General features: G+C 38.3%; 1 protein-coding gene across 17 annotated transcripts in view; it reads left to right on the forward strand.

Annotated features, from left to right (window-relative positions):
* Positions 1-22,129, forward strand: part of MLLT10 (MLLT10 histone lysine methyltransferase DOT1L cofactor) — a 219,681-nt gene that overhangs the window by 159,762 nt on the left and 37,790 nt on the right. For 14 of the 17 annotated variants that reach the window (XR_007728788.1, XM_050804023.1, XM_050804025.1 and 11 more), the window contains one exon: positions 3,221-3,268. The exons of the other annotated variants lie outside the window; for them this stretch is intronic. Coding sequence is in view for 13 of the 14 variants with exons in the window: in XM_050804023.1 (XP_050659980.1) it covers positions 3,221-3,268 (48 nt within the window). In the remaining variant the exon portion in view is untranslated. The remainder of the gene's footprint in view (positions 1-3,220; positions 3,269-22,129) is intronic. 17 annotated transcript variants of the gene reach the window in all.

Below are 22,129 nucleotides of genomic sequence, written 5' to 3' on the forward strand. Positions count from 1 at the left end.
GACAGAGTCTCACTCTGTTGCCAGGCTGGAGTGCAATGGCAGCTCACTGCAATCTCCGCCTCCTGGGTTCAAGCGATTCTCCTGCCTCAGCCTCCCAAGTAGCTGGGATTACAGGTGCCTACCACCACGCCTGGCCAATTTTTGTATTTTTAGTAGAGACGGGGTTTTGTATTTTAGTAGAGACGGGGTTTTGTATTTTTAGTAGAGACGGGGTTTCACCATGTTGGCCAGGCTGGTCTCAAACTCCTGGCTGCAAGTGATCTGCAAGTGATCCACCTCGGCCTCCCAAAGTGTTGGGATTACAGGCATGAGCCACCATGCCCGGCCTCTTTGGCTACTTTAAACCAGCATTTCAAAATAATATTAAAAGTGAGAAAGGCCAAAACAAATGTATGAAACAACTCTATTTAGCAAAGAACCAAGTTACTATACTGAAAGAGACAAGATAGTCTAATACAAAGTTAATTCCCAAAGAAAATGAACATATTCCCAAGAATATATATGGAACTTATTCTAGGACAATGTAGCAATTAACAGCTGTTTTCATTCATTCAACAGTTATGGCAAGCCTATTAGATGATTAGCTAAATACTGACAAAATAAGATGAATAAAAGCCAACTTCGATCCTAAATGAGTTTATAGTCCAGTCAGGAAAAAAAAAAGCTCATAAATAAATTATTAAAGAACCTGGCAAACACTAGAGCAAAATCATCCCTGAGACATGACAATGAAAACTAGGAGGATGATATGCTAGTTTTCAACTGGACTATAAAACTAAACTATAATCTTTTAATACATACTACTTGTTTCATCATTTTTACAAGCATTTAAAATACTTCTATTAAGTGAAATAGAGAAATTAAACTTACAATTTATTAAGATCATGAAATCTCTTAGGCTGCATCATTCCAAGGCACCACCACAAAACCAAACATGAAATACAAGGCACTTTCTTTTATGGGCATCTGTTTAATTCTCCATATAGTATTCTTTAAGATATTTAAATAACTATGTTTTACCCTTTTCAAACTGCCTTAAAAGTTTCCGGAATTTCCTTTACATAATATATCTTTGCATACCTTTAAATATATCTTTACATATATAATATACCTTTCGTAACTTTTCTGTTTCCTTTTTCCTCTGTTGGGACAATAATTTTAATATTATTTCTTCCATTTTTAAATTTCCTAAATTTCTCTGATCGTATGCAATTTATCCTAGTGGACCTAAATTGGTTTTTGAAATTGGTAAGGTGTTTTCCTAAAGTACTTTTCTTTGTATCAATATTATCCTTAATTCCTTACCTGAAAACACCCAATTTCAAAAGTTTATGAAGTTATTTCACATACCCAAAAGAATCACCTTAAGTCCTAAGATCCTCTCTGAGAAAGAACAAATCAAGACATATGCTTTAATCTCAATATCTATGACTGTTAATATATAATATTTCCTTGGGGCCGTGCATGGTGGCTCATGCCTGCAATCCCAGCACTTTGGGAGTTTGAGACCAGCCTGGTCAACATGACAAAACCTCTTGTCTGCTAAAAATACAAAAATTAGCCAGGCGTGATGGCACATGCCTGTAATCCCTGCTACTTGGGAGGCTGAGGCGGGGAGAATCGCTTGAACCCAGGAGGCGGAGGTTGCAGTGAGGTGAGATCGCACCACTGCATTCCAGCCTAGGTGACAGAACAAGACTCTGCCTAAAAAATAAATGAATGAATGAATAAATAAAGTACTAAAGAGCTTACTTAGGTCAATTTTCATAGCAGTATATTGCTAATTGAGTTCCACGTCCCATTTATTGCGCTTTTAAATTCCCTTTAATTATGATGCTTCTGGTTTGAGACAGCTGTGCTCACTAAACAAATAGGGTTTGTTGGAGGAGGTAATGTTAACCAATTATTCATATATATGTGCTTTATGATGAGTATACATATAAATGCCAGTTGATTTTAGAGGTGAACATTCTTCCTCAAGCACAGGGTTCTACGTAGGCTTGTCAGACTAGTTTATAAGAAACTGAATCTTTGTCCTTCATATGTGTCCCTTTTTTATTTCAGGGAAGCATTAAGTGGATAGGATTCCATGGAAGTGGGATGAGTAATACTCATATAATTGTTCCAAAGCCAATATCATTTGAGATTCACTATGTGTAATGAGATATTACTGATGGGGGATGAGTTGTCGCTGTGAGCAGTATGGAGATTGAGAATCTACTCATTCTAAATCTGATTTCCTTTTAATCACAGCAGACATTGTTTCTTTATATGAGTTAGTGTGTTCTTTATGCTTATACAGTAAATTGTCACATCCTAGGATACATCAAGTGCTACTAAGTTTGTTTCAATACACGCAAACTGAATCACTTGGTAAGGGATAATTAGGTTAAAAAAGGGGAAGGGAACTAGGCCTTGGGCATAGTAAAGAGCTGCAAAGCACATTGATTGTACGGAGTTGAAATGAAATTCTAAAGAAAGGCACCTGATGGGTAGTAAACCTAGACCTTGGAATTGCTGTCTTGAATCAGAAAAATGGTAAGGAGCTATGATAAGTTTGTGGGAGATAGAACACATGATGAAATGATATGAAGTCTTATTGGCAGGGCTGTGATTATGCCTGTGTAGGAAAGAGTTTGACTAATATAATACAGCCTTGATAATAAGATAGTATAAGACTTACACTATAGATAAGACTTTCCATTTCAAAGTATCCAGGCTACTTCGTTGCTCTTGGTTCCTTGAAGATAGGCTTCAAAGACTCTTAAGGGGTAAACACATTGGGCTGGTGAGTCCCCCACTGGGGAGAAAAAATAGTTTTCACATTTGGCTGGTGAGTCCACCACTGGGGAGAAAAAGTAGTTTCCAGTATCCAAGTTAACTTTTATAATGCAAAATGAATCTACACTGTTTCATTGAAACTACGAGAGGGGTGGAACCTGAAAAGTTCCAATTGAGTGAGGGAAGCAGTGCAAATGGGAATGAGTTGTATAATAATTACTTTTATGTTAAATGGTAATGCCATTAGTACTCGCTGTATTTGGAGCACTGCTATTTTTTAAATTTACATAGGTTTCATGGGATTTTAACCCCAATGATCCACCCCCACGCTGCACCCCTGCCCCCATCATAGTATCTTCAGTTTTTCAACTTGTCTATCATGATTGTTTTTAGGAAGTGGTGATTAAAAAGCTGAAATTAAAGTGTGTCTTTTCTTTAGACAGAGATGACAGTTCTACACTAACAAAGCAAGAACTTAAATTCATAGGTATGTACCAAACTCCAGCATGGTTCTAAACATAATAGTGTTAAATTAATCCTATTGTAGCTTGGAAACCTTCCCATACAAAGCAATATTAGCAGTATGTACTCATTAAAAAAATGATGCCTGAAAGGAATTATCTTTAACCTTGGATGGTAGGTGGGATGAACTATAAGTTCTTATCGTTGTACTTATTTGGATTTGTCATGTTGCTTAAGTCATGGTAGATAGATCTTAGAATTTCTAAAACTTTACTTGTAAGGACCTAGGCTCCTAGGTCTGATTTTGTAAGGACCACTTTCTACACCCATGTCCCTTCTCTCACTGAGATCAGGAAGAATATGAGACCATATTTCATGTTTTATAATCATGATAATTCTCTGATTCTTTAACATATATCTCAAATACTCTGGATCAGTTCAGAGAGAACATGTGTATTCTGATCTACAGAATGAAATCTACTACTCTTAACCACTTGAGGTATGCATCCGCTCATTTCCCTCCCCTAAAATCCTCATTTTTAACATGTTGATAAAGCTAATTTTATAGGCTGTATCTTCAATATGGCACTTTCCTTCTTGAGACTTAGTTTTTTATCATTTGACAAGAATATATTATGTTCTTTCTTTATGTCTATATGTAAGGTCCTGGTTAGTTGCTTTGGGGAAGTAAGTATACTGCAAAAGATAAATATGTGGCATATGACTCCTCCCCTTGAGAACATACACTCTAAAAGGAAAAGAAATACATATATATATCTTTTATATATATACACACACATATATATAATGTAAAAAAATACATATATATACACATATGCAGTAATTTCAAGGGATGTACTTATAAGAAATATAAAAGGATGTACTTATAAGAAATCTAAAATAAATATATAAGTAATAATTTCAAGGGATGTACTTATAACTTCTTTAATGGTCAGGAGGAGTTCAAGGCCAGGGAAAATTGCTTTCAGCTGAGGGAATGAGCTATCCAGGTAATGTAACATTTGACCTGATGCTTAAAGAATATGTAAATTTTTGTTATTTGGAGATATAGGGATCAGAGCTAGATTCTTAGTCTGAGCTATATACAGTTAGCATGAGCAATGGCATAGAATGAGAATACACAGGCTGTGTAAACTAATATATGTCGTATGTGTGTTTTTCATATATATACACATATTTTTTTTCTTGGCATGTTTTACCTCCAAGACGCTGATATTTGACATGAAAAATAACAACATTAGCTATTAGTCCAAGGAGTTGAAAGCAGTTGGTGTTGAGTTGGAAAAAAGATAATCAAACCTGTACTTTAGGAAGCTTCAACTGGTGGGTAGCATGTAAAAAGATGGAAAAGAGCTAACGCTGAAACAGAGTAACCCAATAGTTTTTTGTTATAATCTAACCAAATTTATTGATGGCCTGAATGAGGATCCTGGAAGTCAAACTGATGAGATGTGTATTACCCAAGAAGAACTGGTGATGACAGAAGCTGGAAAGGACGGGTATTCATTTACTAACACAGTATTTAGGTAGAGATGTTTAGCACAGAGCTTGGGCACCAAAGAGAATTGAAAGCCACTTAGGGGGTAGTAACTGAAACTCTGAGACTGGTATAGGCTGAGAAATGTGGATAGAGAAGACAGAGAAAGAGGTTGAATCAGGTGTATTGTAAGATAGGGAAATCTTAATAGTAGGAAGGAGATTAAGATTCAAGGAGTGATATTTCATAGAATCTGGAACAGATGGGAAGAGATCAAGTGAACATGTAGAAAAATTAAGTTTGAAGGAAGACAGGGAATCACTGTGGAAACATTCGCTGTCAGAAAACCCCTGAGCAAACCGAATTAGTTTTCTAAAACCTTCTTAATTTGAATTAATGAATTTTTAAATTATTATAAATTTTAAAAATAGATTCCCCCCAAAATAACTGATTCTTTCAGGTATGTGTAGTAACTTGAATGTGTTTACAAAAGCGTTTTCTCTTTAGTGTACTTGAGAATAGGGCTTTAATGATTAAATAAGAGTATTAAATAATACTTAAATATGCAAAGGTTATGCATCTCAGCTAGTTATTTTATTTTAAATTCTCAATATCGCCTGAGAAGTGATCTCTCTCCTCTCCTCTTGTATTTTTTTGTCCGAAATACCTCTATCCTGGAGTTACTGTTTGTGCCTGCCTATGTGTCATTTTCTCTGCCTGTTCCTTACTATTACATAAATCACCAAGTGCTGCCTTCTGAACATTTTTTCTAATTTACTAATTTGAGGCTTTCTAGACATGACTTTTATATTTAATTTTTCTTCATTGTTTTCAAAACTCATCTTTTCTTCAATGTTGGTTCAGGTGCTTATCATTTCTTGCACAGGTTATTCTACTATCCTCTTTTTACTTTTGTCAGTATACCTAGAGTTCATCAAATGGGCTTACTCAAGCCAGAATCTCAGAAATGAAGGTAAGGAAGAATGTCATTTAATCATCTATGATTTAAAAAAAAAAATAACATAACTGCCAAGAATGCCAAATGTTGCTTGTCTTCTTCTTCCTTATGGTAATCTTCTTGGGAAAACAAATTATAATTGGAAAGTGCTTGCTTAGTGAATCGGACATCAGAATAAAGGCAGTTTGATCATGTTTAAATATTATAATCTTGATAATACTTTTTTTCACTCTTATAATGTATTTGACTGCTTTGCAGCTTCCTTTCACATTTAACTCTGGTCCTGCATTTGTAGAAACTATGTCCCAATCACCTTCATTAAACCTGGAGTTGTAGACCATGTCCTCAGTGGGCTGTTTCTATAGATGGCTGATATACTTGTTTCACACTCAGAGGGTCATTTTATTTCAGGATCTCTTGATATATATATGGATATATATCTCTGGATATATGTATGTGTCCATTCCTACCAGAATAGCATATTTATATAATAACAGCTAGGTATTTGGAATTTTTCTTCTCATACTTTTTTCCATCATGCATGCATTAGTAGCAACTAATATTTTATTTCAAAGGTGTATTGAAAGCTTATAGCTTTGGCTTAGGAAACCAAAAAACTTTATTTCATGTTGCCAATAATATAAAATGTGATTTTCCACCCAGATTAGGTCTTTTATAGAACTATAGAGAGAAAACAAATCAGCATAATAAACATAAGACATGAGGGAAGATAGTAGTAATTTGAAACAAAATTTTAAAAGAGAAATTTTATATATTCAGCTATATTTTATAATAGTCAAAGCAAAGAACACAGTAAAGGGGTAATAATGCAATGGTTACAGCCAAGAAACAGAATAATAAATGGGTAAATCAGATGAAGAAAATTTCCTAGAAAGAAGGAAAGTACCAAGACCGTGGTGCCAAAGGACTTAATAGACTGGGCACGGTGGCTCATGCCTATAATCCCAGCACTTTGGGAGGCTGAGGCAGGCAGATCACTTGAGGTCAGGAGTTAAAAGATCGTCCTGGTCATCATGGTGAAACCTCATATCTACAAAAAGAAAAAAAAGAGCCAGGTGGGATGGTGCACGTCTGTAATCCCAGGTACTTGGGAGACTGAGGCATGAGAATTGCTTGAACTTGGGAGGCGGAGGCTGTAGTGACCTGAGATCATGCTACTGCACTCTAGACTGGGTGACAGATGAGACCCTGTCTTAGAAAAATAAAAAATAAAAGGACTTTAATAGAAGTGACTTCCGTTCTAAGGAAATGTACAAAATATGACAAGACTAGACATATAGAGATATTTATCATAGCAAAAAGTTGCAAGTACTGGGGATTGACAAAATTATCACAGTGGTTATATTATTATTATTATTATTTTTAATCAGTGTCTTGCTTTGATACCCAGACTGGTTTCAAATCCCTGGCCTCACGTGAATTCCCCACCTCAGCCTCCCAAGTTGCTGGGATTACAGGCATGAACCACCGTGCCTGACCTATTCTGCCACATCTTTCTATTATTTTTGAGACAGAGTCTTGCTTAGTCCAGGCTGGAGTGCATTGGTGCCATCATAACTCACTGCAGTCTCAATTTCTTGGGCTCAAACAATCCTCCTGCCTCAGCCTCTTGAGTAGCTGGGAATACAGGCACACACCACTACACTCAGCAATTTTTTTTTTTTTTTTCCTTTTTAGTAGAGATGAGATTTTACTAAGTTGCCCAGGCTGGTCTCCAACTGCTAAGCTCAAGTGATCCTCCTGCCTCGGCCTCCCAAAGTGCTGGGATTACAGGCATGAGCTGCCACACCTGGCCATAGTGGTTGTATTAAAATCAATGGTTCAAGAGTATTGTGTATTCTTGTCTCTGTTTTCTAAAACTGAATATGGCCGTTCTTTTTTGTTTTTATTTAAAACAAAAATATTCATGAAGAATGGCAAATGATGTTGATAACCACCATATCTGATAAGATTATGTTCTTCGGCCAGGCGCAGTGGCTCAAGCCTGTAATCCCAGCACTTTGGGAGGCCGAGATGGGTGGATCACGAGGTCAGGAGATCGAGACCATCCTGGCTAACACGGTGAAAACCCGTCGCTACTAAAAAATACAAAAAATTAGCCAGGTGAGGTGGCAGGCGCCTGTAGTCCCAGCTACTCGGGAGGCTGAGGCAGGAGAATGGCATAAACCCGGGAGGTGGAGCTTGCAGTGAGCTGAGATCCGGCCACTGCACTCCAGCCTGGGTGACAGAGCGAGACTCCGTCTCAAAAAAAAAAAAAAAAAAAAAAAAGATTATGTTCTTCATTTTACTTGATACTTTTTCCCCCACTAAATCTTTCTTTTAATCTTTTTAAAGAAACAAAAAAAAAATCACTGTGTAGTATATATGTTTCATGATGCTTCTTGCTTAGGCTTATGATTGTACTCATTTAGGTGTGTCTCATCTCTTAGTTGAAGTACTCTCCTTCATTAACCTGGTGACTCATAGTTTTATACTTTATTCGAGCTTACTGTTTATAGAGAAAAAAATCACACTATATAAAAATTCCTGTCATTCATTGATTCATAACAGTCGCAGCTGACATTTAAATTGCTTTGCAATGTCAATATACTTCTCTAGGAAACTTAGGGTTTTTTTTTTTTTTTTTTGAGACAGAGTCTCGCTCTGTCGTCCAGGCTGGAGTGCAGTGGCGTGATCTCGGCTCACTGCAGCCTCTGCCTCCCAGGTCCACGCCATTCTCCTGCCTCCCGAGTAGCTGGGACTACAGGCGCCCGCCACCGTGCCTGGCTAATTTTTTGTATTTTTAGTAGAGACGGGGTTTCACTGTGTTAGCCAGGATGGTCTCGATCTCCTGACCTTGTGATCCGCCCACCTCGGCCTCCCAAAGTGCTGGGATTACAGGCATGAGCCACCATGCCCGGCCTGGAAACTTACTTTTTGCTATGACTGTTTAATATATATATTTTTAACTCCTCATACTCTTCCTTCACTTTCCCTGTACTCAAGATATTAGATGTCTTTCCCAGGGGGAAAAAAAAACCTTGTCATTTTAGTTTCCTCACCCTCTTTTTTTCACCATCTCTTATGTTTTCATTAATCGTGCTCTTAGTATCTTTCCTCTTGAAAACAGCCCCCCCAAAAAAAAACAAAAACCAATTTACTTTAACTTATTCCTGTTTGTGCACCTACCTCTGAAACTGTTCTACCAGCACACACTCGTTTAAGATCATTTGTTTTATTTTTGTGATATGTCTATGTATGACTTAAGTCTTCCTTGGACTTACTGTGCTTCCTGATTGAGAGAATTCATGTGTTTCACTGATACCCTACGCAGTCTTAGCCATTATATTTCAAAATACAGCACCTTACCATTTTCTCCGTTCTTTCTTCCAGAAGTTTGAATTCTTTGAAGTCTCTTTTAAAATGAACCGAGTTTGGTTTTCTGTTTCTTTCTTTTTTTTTTTTTTTTTTTTTTTTTTTTTTGAGACGGAGTCTCGCTCTGTCGCCCAGGCTGGAGTGCAGTGGCCGGATCTCAGCTCACTGCAAGCTCTGCCTCCCGGGTTCACGCCATTCTCCTGCCTCAGCCTCCCGAGTAGCTGGGACTACAGGCGCCCACCACCTCGCCCGGCTAGTTTGTATTTTTTTAGTAGAGACGGGGTTTCACCATATTAGCCAGGATGGTCTCGATCTCCTGACCTCGTGATCCGCCCGTCTCGGCCTCCCAAAGTGCTGGGATTACAGGCTTGAGCCACCGCGCCCGGCCTTTCTTTTTTAAAAAAGAACTATGTAGTTTTTTTCCCACATCTGAAAATATTTTTATTTTGAAGCAATCTCAAACTCATGGAAAAATTGCAAGTGTAGTAGAGATAACTTTATTTTTCTGAGCCATTTGAGAGTAAGTTGTGCACAGTATCCCATCAGCACTGAATGCTTATGTATTTCTTACAAACAAGGACATTCTCCTACAATATCACAGTATAACTATTAAGAACAGAAAATTAACACTGCTATATTACTACCATCTGGTTTTCAAATGCCATTCAAGTTTTGACAGTTGTCAGTGTTTTTGGAGATCACAGGGTAGTTGTTTTGGATTTCATTTTTTATTACTAAATTCAGATTATGTTTTGGGGGGCATTAATTTTATAGAAATGATCTTTGCAGTGCATATCATCAATGACACATAATCAGGCTTTCCCAATGTAAAGGTTTTCTTTCCCCCTTTACAATTAGTAATTATTTTGTGGAATAAATTGTGACACTATATGTAATATTCTATTCCTTATCAGATTTTCAGTTTATATCAGTATGTGTTTAAGGATTCCTACGGGCTATAATTTATTATTCATGATTTATTGTGGTGCTCAAAATTGTTCAGGTTAGCCAATGGGAGCCCCTTTGAGCTGGCTCTCTGTTCTTTTGACATATCCCTGCTATTCTTTGACTGCTTCCTTACTTTCTGGCACTGTAAGCACATTAGTTTTCCATTGCTGACATAACAAATTATCAGAAAGTTAGCAGCTTAAAACCACACACATTTGTTAGCTTTCATTTATCATATTTTACCAGTAGAAGTTTGGGTTGGCTGGGTTCTCTGCTTAGTTTCTTGCAAGGCTGAAATCCAGGTGCTGGCCAGCTGGGCCTTTATCGAGGCTTCGGAAGAAACCCTTAGCTCTTAGAGGCTTTTATAAAGACCTTGCACATGTCCCTACGTCTTCAAGCCAGCAGTTGAGTTGAATCCTTCTCACACTTAGAATCTGTCTGACTTCCACTTCTGCCACATCTCTCACTTTCTCTTCTGCCACATCTTTCACTGACTTTCTACCTTCTCTCTCTCTCTCTCTCTCTTTTTTTTTTTTTTTGAGACAGAGTCTTCCTCTGTTGCCCAAGGCTAGAGTGCAGTGGCCTGATCTTGGCTCACTGCAACCTCTGCCTTGTGGGTTCAAGCGATTCTCGTGCTTCAGCCTCCCAAGTAGCTGGGATTACAGGCGTGCGCCATCACAGGTGTTTCGCCCTGTTGGCCAACCTGGTCTTGAACTCTTGACCTCAAGTGAGCCACTGCACCCAGCTCCTCTTCTGCTTTCAAAGGCTCATGTGATTACATTGGATGCTTCTAGATAGCCCAGGATAATTTGTTTCACAGTCAGCTAACCAATATTCTTAATTCAGTCTGCATAGCAGTACCTAGATTAGCATTTCATTGAGTAACTAGGGGACAGGAAACACCAACCTGTCTTTAGAATTCTGCCTACTACTGCAAGATATTCTTTGTTCCTCTTTTTTATATAGAGTATTCTTTTCTCACATTTAAAAAATGCATCCTTTTAGGTTCTTAATTATTTAAAATATTTATCTTATAATCTTTATTTGCCATTTCTATTTTTGAAGTTTCTTAGAGGGCAGTCTAAGTGTTCGTATCTGCTAATTTGTCTTCATGGAGATTGGTTGCTTCCATGTTTCCTTATTTTGGATTGTGAACTTACGTTTTATCCCAGGTTGAGGATATATTCCTTCAGTCAAGTTTGTGTTTGCTTCACCACCCTGCCCCTTCTTATATTAATTTAATGTTGGGATTTATCAAACCAAAGTCTACTTGAACACAGACTATGTGGCTATAAATTCATATGGCAGACTTTTTACCACTTATCCAGAGCATAGACCAAATTGGACAAGTGTTATTATTTTCTCCCTATGATGTGGTTTTTGGGTGATTTTTGTGTGGGGTTTTTTTTTTTTTTTTTTTTTTTTTTTTTTTTAGAGTGGTCTACCCTTCCACTGAAAGTGTAGCTTTTTGACAGTCTCAGCCATATAAACAGGATCTCAGTTTCATCCTTCCATCCATCCATTAGAGGCCCGAGGTCTCATCTCTTTTCCTTTTGGGCATTAAAACCAAAGTTCATACATTATTGAGACAGGCTGACTCTGCTATGGCAGGCTGTTTGACCTTTAAGTTTTATTGTTTATTTTTTGAGTATTTATTTATTTGAGTATTTATTTATTTATTTTTTGAATTTTAAGTCTTCAAGTTTCCTTTTTTATTCTTGACCCCTAGATATTTCCTTTTCTAGTGGACTCGGGTATTCGTTTTTAGGTAATATTTTTTTCCCTATGACACAGCCCTCAGGAGATCCTGAGAACATGTACCCTCATTTTTAGGTAATTTTAATTAGGAAGGGTGTTAGGTTGTCTGGTCTGCGTTATTGCTAGAAACAGAAATTCTCCTATTGATTGATTTTTTTCAATCACTTTTTAGTGACCTCTACAACTACCACTCCAGTCAGGTCAGGAATGGCTCTCACATTGCCAAGTCAGTGGGTATTTTTAGTCTTCATCTTAGATGACCTTTATGCAGATTTGTCTTTGCCTAAGAACTTCTTTTGGAAACACCTTCTATTTTAATGTTACTTTAAATTTTTTTGCTTTTGTAACATTATGCTTAGCATGAGTGTCCATCTCTTCCACAATTTCTTTTTGGTTTTCTGGTGGCTTCCCTGTATCCAAATTTAGTATCAAAATTCCCTGAGCTGCTGCTTTTCTCATTCCATAATTCTGGCCAGAATTTGGTACTTAAAATATTTTGTCTACAATATTACAATAGCTACTTAAGTCATCTCCCTGACTCCACTCTGTTGTCTTTCAGGGCGTCATCCACACTATAGCCAAAGTGATCTTATAAAACCGTAATTCTAATCATGCCACTCTCCTGGTTTTCCAGAATGGCTTTCTGGCTTTCTGTTAGGTTTAAATTTAAAAGTCCTTTATAGCCTGCGAGACTACACGAGTTGACTTCCTGGTTTCATCTTTGAGGATCTTATTTCTTTACTTATTATACCATTAATTAGAGTCGATTGTTACATAATCCACAGAAGGGAATTCTGTCCAATTTAAGGAAAAAAAAAGAGAGAATTTATTAGGTGTGTATAGTTAATTTAGAGAATTAAAAGACAGAAATAGGTCGGGCATGGTGGCTCATGCCTGTAATCCCAGGACTTTGAGAGGCTGAGGCGGGCAGATCACCTAAGGTCAGGAGTTTGAGACCAGCCTAGCCAACATGGCGAAACCTACCTCTACTAAAAATACAAAAATTAGCCAGGCATGGTGGAAGGCGCCTGTAATCCCAGCTACTCGGGAGGCTGAGGCAGGAGAATCGCTTGAACCTGGGAGGCGGAGGTTGGAGTGAGCCGAGATTGTGCCATTTTACTCTAGCCTGGGCAACAAGAGCAAGACTCCATCTGAAAACAAACAAAAACAAAAGAAAAGTTTGTTGATGATTTTTTCCTACTTTTGCATGCATTTCAAATTTTAAAAATGATTGTGTTCAATTTTATAGATCATGTCAAAAGAAGCAATACATAATGAATAAAAATGTCCATCTTTAAATAAAGCAAAAATAGAGCAGCCCGTGAAATAGTTAACGCTTGCCTAGAGAGATTTAGGAACACCAGTATTCCATTGAGATTGCTGAGTGTCTCAGGAAAGAAAGGTCTAACTTAAATTGTATTTTACCATTTCTAAGTAATGAATGGATTAACTCTATGGTGATATACTCTACAGTCTAGAAAGGGAAAACCAAAGATAAAGACTGTTGTATTTATTCATTAGTTGCCAAAGGAAAAGGGAAGAGTAATTAACAGCAGAAGTGTTTAGTTATTGTATATATTATTCTGTTTATTTTAAAGATACTTGCTTATTTACATTTTCTTTTATTGCTGTGTAATAATTTACCTATTTATGGGGGACATTTGAGTGTTTGTTACACGCATAGAATGTATACTGACCAAGTCAGGGTCTGTGGGGTATCCATCACCTTGAATGTTTATCATTTCTGCGTGTTGGCAACATTTCAAATCTTCTCTTCTAGCTTCATTGAAATATTCAATGTATTGTTGCTAACAATAGTCACGCTAGCCTTCTGTCGAACATTAAAACTTATTTATTCTATCTAACTGTTTGTACCCATTCAACAACCTCTCTTCATTTCTCCCTCCTACCCTCACACTCTTCCCAGCCTCTGATATCTGTTATTCTATTCTTTGTCTCCATGTTTTTCAGGTCTTACATATGAATTGAGCGCATGTGGTATTTGTCTTTCTGTGCCTGGCTTATTTCACTTAACATAATGATCTCCAGTTCCATCCATATTGTTGGAAATGACATGATTTCATTCTTTCTTATGGCCAAATAGTATTCCATTGTGTATATATACCATACTTAATTTATCTATTTGTCCATTGTGAAATACACTGAGGTTGATTCCATATCTTTGCTTTTGTGAATAATGCTGTGATACACATGTGAGTGCAGGTAACCCTTTGGTACGCTCATTTCTTTTACTTTGGTTTTAATACCTGATACTGGGATTGCTAGATCATGTGGAAGTTGTATTTTTAGTTTTTTAGATAAATATACATACTATTTTATATAGTGGTTGTACTAATTTTACATTCCTACCCACAGTGTATAAGAAGAGTTTATTTTTCTCCACATCCTCAGCAACCTCTGTCATTTTTGTCTTTCTAATCATAGCCATTCTAACTGGAGTAATAGGATATCTCATTCATTGTGGTTTTGATTTGCATTCCCCTGATTAGTGATGTTGAGCATTTTTTCATGTATGTATTTTCCTTTTTTTTTCCCCCCAGAGATGGAGTCTTGCTTTTCTGCCAAGACTGGAGTGCAGTGGCACAATCTTGGCTCACTGCAACCTCCGCTTCCCAGGTTCAGCAATCCTCCTGCCTCAGCCCCCCTAGTAGCTGGGATTACAGACACGTGCCACCATGCCCAGCTAATTTTTGTATTTTCAGTAGATACAGGGTTTTGCCATGTTGGCCAGGCTGGTCTCGAACTCCTGACCTCAGGTGATCCACCCGCCTTGGCCTCCCAAAGTGCTGGGATTACAGGCGTGAGCCACCGTGCCCAGCATTTGTATGTCATCTTTTGAGAAATGTCTATTTATGTCCATTGCCCACTTGTTAATGGTATCTTTTATTTTTCTTTTTAAATTGTTAAGTTGTTTGAGTTCCTTGTGTATTCTGGATGTTAGTCTGTTGTCAGGTGAATACTTTGCAGATAATCCTATTCAACAGTTAGTCTCCCTCTGTTGATTATGTCTTTTGCTGTGCAGAAGGTTTTTAGTTTAATGTAGTCCCATTTTGTCTATTTGTGATTTTGATGTTTTAGCCATAAAATCTTTGCCTAGACCAATGTCCTGAAGTGTTTTCCCTGTGTTTTCTTCGAGTAGCTTTATACTTTCAGGTCTTATGTTTAAGTCTGTAATCTATCTTAGGTTGACTTTTCTGTATGGTGAGAAATGGGGTACAGTTCTATTCTTTTGCCTACAGATATCCAATTTTCCCAGCACCATTTTTGGAAGAGGATATCCTTTCCCTGGTGTATGTACTTGGTGCCTTTGTCAAAAATCAGTTGGCTGTAAAAAAGTGGGTTTATTACTGGATTCTCTATTCTGTTTCATTGGTATCTGTTTTTATACCAATACCATGCTATTTTGGTTACTGTAGCTTTGTAATATATTTTGAAGTGAGGTAGCATGATGACTCCAGCTTTGTTCTTTTGCTCAGGATTACTTCAGCTATTCTGACTCTTTCTTGGCTCCATACAAATGTTAGAATTGTTTTTTCTATTTCTATGAAAAATGTTATTTTGATAAGGACTGCATTGCATCTGTAGATTGCTTTTGGCAGTGTGGTCATTATAATGATACTGATTCTTCCAATTCATGAGCATGGGATGTCTTTAAATTTGTTTGTATCCTTTTCAGTTTCTTTCATCAGTGTTTTGTAATTTTCCTTGTAGATATCTTTCACCTACTTGGTTAATGTGTTTGTGGTTTTTTGTTGTTGTTGTTGTTGTTGTTTTTAAAACGCTATTGTAAACAGGACTGCTGCCTTGATTTCTTTTTTGGCTATTTCATTATTGGTGTAGAGAAACAATACTGGTTTTTGTATGTTAATTTTGTATCCTCCAAATTTACTAAATTTATCAGTTCTTATAGTCTTTTGGTGGAGTATTTAGGTTTTCTGCATATAAGATCGTGTAATTTGCAAAGTAGCGAATTTTACTTCCATATGGAAGTCAACTTGAATGCCTGTTATTTCTGATGGCAGATTGCTCTGGTTAGAATTGTCAATATTATGTTGAATAAGAGTTGTGAAGGTGGGCATTCTTGTTTTGTTTTGGGTCTTAGAGGAAAAGCTTTTAGCTTTTCCCTGTTCAGTATAATGTTAGCTGTGAGTTTGTCATATATGGCCTTTATTATTTTGCAGAATGGTGGTTCTGTGCCTAGTTTCAGAGTTTTTAATATGAAGCGATGTTGAATTTTTTCAAATGCTTTTTCTGCATCTATGAGATGATCATATGGATTTTGTCCTTCATTCTATTGATGTGATGTCTATTACGTTAAACCATCCTTGCATTCCAAGTGTAAATCCCACTTGATCACAGTGTATTACCTTTTGATGTTTTATTGAATTTGGTTTGCCAGCATTTTATTGGGGATTTTTGCATCTATGTTTATTAGGGATATTGGCCTGTAGTTTCCTTTTTTGTTGTTGTATCCTTGTCTGGTCAGGGCCTTGCAGAATGAGTTAAGGAGAATTCCCTTCTCTTGAATTTTTGGAATACTTTGAGGAGGATTGGTATTAGTTCCTTTTTATACATTTGTTAGTATTCAGCATTGAATCTATCCAGTCCTAGGCTTTTTTTTTGGTTGGGAGACATTTTATTACTGATTCAGTCTCATTACTCATTGTTGGTCTGTTCAGGCTTTCTGTTTCTTCCTGATTCAGTCTGGGTAGGTTGTATGTTTTTTGGAATTCACCCATTTTCTCTAGATTTTCTAATTTGTTAGCATTCATAATATTCTCTGCTGTCTTTTGTATTTCTGTGGTATCAGTTGTAATGCTCCTTTTTCAATTTTGATTTTGCTGATTTGGTTCTTATCTCTCTTTTTTTTTTTTTTTTTTTTTTTTGCCTGCTCTAGCTAGCAGTTTATCAATTTTGTTTACCTTTTTGAAGAACCAATTTTTCAATTCATTGATTTTTTTGGGGGGGGGTAAAGAGGGGTCTCTATTTTTGTCTAATCTTCATTATATCTTTTCTTCTGCTAATTTTGGGTTTGATTTGTTCTTGCTTTTCTAGTCCTTGAGGTGCATCATTAGATTGTTTATTTGCAGTCTTTCTACTTTTTTGATGTAGATGTTTACTGCTATAAACTTCTTAGTGCTGTTTTTGCTGTTTCCATTTTCATTTGTTTCAAGAAATTTTTAAATTTTCATCTTAATTTCTTCATTGGCGCAATGGTGGATTGTGTTATTTTAAAAAATATATGTATATTTAAGATCCATCTTGCTCTGTCACCCAGGCTGGAGTGCAGTAATGCGATCTCTTCTCACTGCAACCTCTGCCTCCTGGGTTCCAGCAATTCTCCTGCCTCAGCCTCCTGAGTAGCTGGGACTATAGGCATGTACCACCATGCCTGGCTAATTTTTTGTATTTTTAGTAGAGATGGGTTTCACCATGTTAGCCAGGCTGGTCTCAAACTCCTGAGCTCAGGAATTCCACCAACCTCAGCCTCCCAAAGTGCTGGGGTTGCAGGCGTGAGCCACTGCACCTGGTCATGTTATTTAACTTCATTTCTCTTCTCTTCTCTCTCCCCTCCCCTCCCCTCCCCTCCCCTCCCCTCCCCTCCCCTCCCCTCCCCTCCCCTCCCCTCCCCTCCCCCCCCTCCCCTCCCCTCCCCTCCCCTCCCCTCCCCTCTCCTCTTGTTTCTTTTTTTTTTTTTTTTTAAAACAGAGTCTCACTCTGTTGCCAGGCTGTAGTGCGGTGGCATGATCTTGGCTCACGGCAGCCTCCACCTCCCGGGTTCAGGTGATTCTCCTGGCTCAGCCTCCTGAGTAGCTGGGACTACAGGTGCCCACCACCACGCCCAGCTAATTTTTGTATTTTTAGTAGAGACGGGGTTTCACCATGTTGGCCAGGATGGTCTTGGTCTCTTGACCTCGTGATCCACCCACCTCAGCCCACCTCAGCCCCCCAAAATGCTGGGATTACAGGTGTGAGCCACTGTGCCTGGCCATGTTATTTAATTGTTATGTATTTGTGTAGTTCCCTAAGTTCCTCTTTGTGTTGATTTTTAATTTTATTCCATTGTAAATTGAGAAGATACTTGATACGATTTTGATTTGTTTTGTATCCTGACATATAGTCTGTCCTGGAGAATGTTCCATGTGCTGATGAGAGCAGTTGTTGGATAAAATGTTTTGTAAATGTCTGTTAGGTCCATTTGGTCTAAAGTCTAGTTGGAGTTCAGTGTTTGTTTTTTGATTTTCTGTGCCAGTGATCTATCTAATGTTGACAGTGGAATGTTGAAGTCTCTCACTATTTTTATCCCTCTCTTTAGGTTTAGTAGTACTTGCTTTCTGAATCTGAATTTTCCAGTTTGGTGCATGTATATTTAGAATTGTTATATCCTCTTGCTGGATTTATCCCTTTGTCATTATATAATGACCTAATCTTTTTTACAGTTTTTTTTTTTTTCTTAAAATCTCTTTTATCTGATGTAAGTATAGCTACTCCTGCTTACTTCCTTTGGTTTCCCTTTGCATAAAGTATCTTTTTTCATACCTTTACTTTCCATCTGTATGCATCCTTACAGGTGAAGTGTGTTTCTTGTGGACAGTAAATAGTTGGATCTTTTTTTAATTCATTCACCCAGTTGATATCTTGTAAGTGGAGAATTTAATCCATTACATTTAAGGTTATTATCGATATATGAGGTTTTGTTTTTGTCCTATTGTTAATTTTTTTTTGTGGTTTTGTATATTCTTTTCCTTTCTTTTTGTCATTGTGGTTTTGTGGTTTTCTGTAGGGGTGGTATGAGTCCTTTTCTTTCTTTCTTCTTTGTGTTTTTGCTTTGCTCCAGCGAATTTTGTACTTTTTTATGTTTTCATGGTGGCAAATGTCATCCTTTTGCTTCCAGGTTTAGAACTCCCTTGAGCATTTCGTGTAGGGTGGTCTAATGGTGATGAATTTCCTCAACTTTTGCTTGTCTGGAGGACTTTATTTCTCCTTCATTTATGAAGGGTAATTTTGCTGGATATAATATCCTTGACTGAAAGATTTTTTTTCTTTTTTTTTTCAGCACTTTTGAATATATCATCCCCTTCTCTGTTGACTGTAAGATTTCTGCTGAGACATCTGTTAGTCTGATGGGGGGTTCTTTTATGGGTGACTGGATGCCTTTCTCTTGTTTTTAGAATTCTTTGTCTTTGTCTTTAGACAACCTGAGTAGAATGTGCTGTAGAGAAGACCTAAATTTATGCATTGTTTTTAGGGATCTTAGAGCCTCCTATATCTGGATGTCTGTATCTCTTGCCAGACCTGGGAAGTTGTTTTTTGTTTTTGTTTTTGTTTGTTTGTTTTTTTTTGAGACAAGAGTCTCTCTCTGTCGTCCAAGCTGGAGTGCAGTGGCATGATCTCCACTCACTGCAACCTTAGCCTCCCGGGTTCAAGCAATTCTCCTGCCTCAGCCTCCCAGGTAGCTGGGATTACAGGAACATGCCACCACACCAAACTAATTTTTGTATTTTTAGTAGAGACAGGGTTTCACCATGTTGATCAGGCTGATCTTGAACTTCTGACCTCGTGATCCACCTGCCTCGGCCTCCCAAAGTGCTGGGATTACAGGCGTGAGCCATCATGCCCGGCCCAGACCTGGGAAGTTTTAATCTAGTATTTTGATGAATTGGTTTTCCATATTATTGGAATATTTGGTCACTATATTTTGACTGGGTTATTTCAGAAGACTGGCTTCTAGTTATGAATTTTTTTCTTCTGCTTGATCTAGTCTATTGTTGAAACTTCTGAATACATTTTGGATTTCAGTTGATTTTTTTTTTTTGTTGGAGTGTTGCTCTGTTGCCCATGCTAAAGTGACCTCAACTCACTGCAGCCTCTGCCTCCTAGGTTCAAGCGATTCTCCTGCTTCAGCCTCCTAAGTAGCTGTGATTACAGGCATGTACCACCACACCTGGCTGATTTTTGTATTTTTGTAGAGATGAGGTTTTGCCATGTTGGCCCGGCTGGTGTTGCAGTCCTGTACTCAAGTGATCTGCCTGCCTTGGCCTCTCAAAGTGCTGGGATTACAGGCGTGAGCCACCGCGCCCAGCCTCTGTTTTGTTCTTTTTAAATTCTCTCTCTCTCTCGATATCTCTCTCTATATATATATATCTTGTTGGTTAATTTAGTATTCATGTCCTGAATAACCATTCTTATTTCTTTGTATTTTCAGAATTATTTTGTATCTCACACAGCTTCTTTAGTATTAAAATTTTGAATTATTTTTCCAGTATTTTTAAAAACTGTTTTTAATGCTATCTATTGGTATGGAATTATTGTGTGTCCTTTGGAGGTGTCTCTCTCTTTTTTTTTTTTTTTTTTTGGCTTTTTAATATTTCCTGTGTATGTTGATACCTGTGCATCTGATGTGATAATAGCTTCTCCCAATTTTTTAAAATTTGCTTTCATAGGGGAGAACGTTTTCTTGAAGATATATCTATGGTGTTGCTTGGGTAGGCACTGTAGTTTTGATTCTGAATCTGTGCAGTCATGTAATCTCTGGATGATTTATTTGGCTTAAACAGTATCAGCAGTGTCTGTGATTTTTCTCAGTGGTTTAGGGTGCAATTATTAGTGGAGGCAGTGGTGAAGTTTTGCTGGGGACTAGGATGCCAAGTAGACCAGCCTTTGCACCACATTGGTGGACCAAGCATGCCTGACCTTGGGCCCAGGGTGGCATATGCTGGTACTGGTGTTAGTGGATCCAGGTAGGCTGATTCTTGTGCCTCTAGGTGGAGACCCATACTTCCTCAGATGCCAGTAGCGGTAGCAGTTGGACGGTTCTCGGGTCTGTGGCCAGCCAATGTGGTGCTCGTGGACAGTGGCAGTGATAGGACAACCTTCTGGATCCCAGGAAGAGTGTGCTTGTATTGGCGGTGGCTACAATGGGCCGGGCAGGCCAGTCTCCAGGCCTGCAGATGGTACGTGCAGATAGGTGCCAGCTGTGGCAGTAGCAGCTGGGTGTGGCTAGGCCTAACCTCAGATCCCCAGGACAAGTGTTCAGGTGCTAATGATGTTGGTTTGCGCTGGGCAGTCCCCTGTACTCCGGACTTGTGTGCTCCAGACTTGGCATGGGCTGAGGTTGGGGCATTCAGATAGTACGGACAACATTGGTCACACTGTTGCCCTGTGCTGGAGAGCCCAGGGCCGTGTTAGTGGAGGCAAGCATAGGCCAGCAGATGGGGAACACTCACACATCAGCCCTAGCAGTGGTACCCCACATCTCAGCCATGTATGCAATAGCTCACGCTTCGCTCCTTCATGCCTCCTCCCTGGGAGCAGCAGCTGGTGTATCTCTTGGCCTCAGTCCTAGCACTGCTGGGCGCTAGGACAGTGCGTAGTCTGTTGGGGAGAAGACTCTTAAGTTGGTGCCTTGCTGTTGCTGCTTAGGTCTTAGAACATGTATGGGATACAGCACAAGCATCTTTCCTGTGGCTGTGCTGTCAACACAATCTCCTCGCAGCTCCCTATGTTTATTTCAGAGCCTGCAAGGATCTAGGGGCTCTCCCATGGCTAGGATTGCAGAAGTCCATGTGGGAACATTGACAGCTGAGGGTCTCTAACCTGTCCTTTTCCTGCATTAGGGAGCCTCTCTTGGCTCCTGGCCAAGCAGGCTGCCTTGCTTCCCTTTCCTTACTTGTCTTATTAGTTTTCTGTTGAATTCCAGTGTTTTCTCTTGGACAATCTGTTCAAATTGTGATTACCTACTATTTTCATTCTTAGTGGAGGAGACAAGTACAAAATGCCTCTAGTCAGCCATCTTGAAATCCCTCTCTCAATCCTATTTAATTCTTAATAATGAATTCATAATAATAATGGACACTGTCAAATGTTTACTATGTGGTAGACGTCTACCATGACTGATGCCTGCACATACCATCAGGGGCCTGAGGACAATAGTAGTGTATGCTTTGCATATGTAAGCTCATCCTTGCCCCAGCCCTATGAAATCGTTGGTACCACCTTCACTTTATAGATGAGGTATATGAGGTTGTGTGAGGTTATTTGCATGAGGGAGCAGGATTTGGACTTTTAACTATTTTCACACCATATTAACCTCTAGGAAAGAATAAATAATTCAGTCTCTCGGGATGTGGGTTAGGGATAACTTACAGGCTTAATTACTTACTTGGTTAAATACTCCTCAAGACTATTCCATTCACTGTCTTTTTCCTGAGTAAGCCACTGGATGGGTACTTATTTGACCTCCTAGGCAGTTTGAAAGTGGGAAATAGGAACTCAGGTTGGTGAACATTATTATTTCTGTCATTAGACAGGTATACTTCTGTCTTATT

This window comes from Macaca thibetana, chromosome 9, assembly GCF_024542745.1.
Source record: "Macaca thibetana thibetana isolate TM-01 chromosome 9, ASM2454274v1, whole genome shotgun sequence".
Classification (NCBI taxonomy): domain Eukaryota; kingdom Metazoa; phylum Chordata; class Mammalia; order Primates; family Cercopithecidae; genus Macaca; species Macaca thibetana.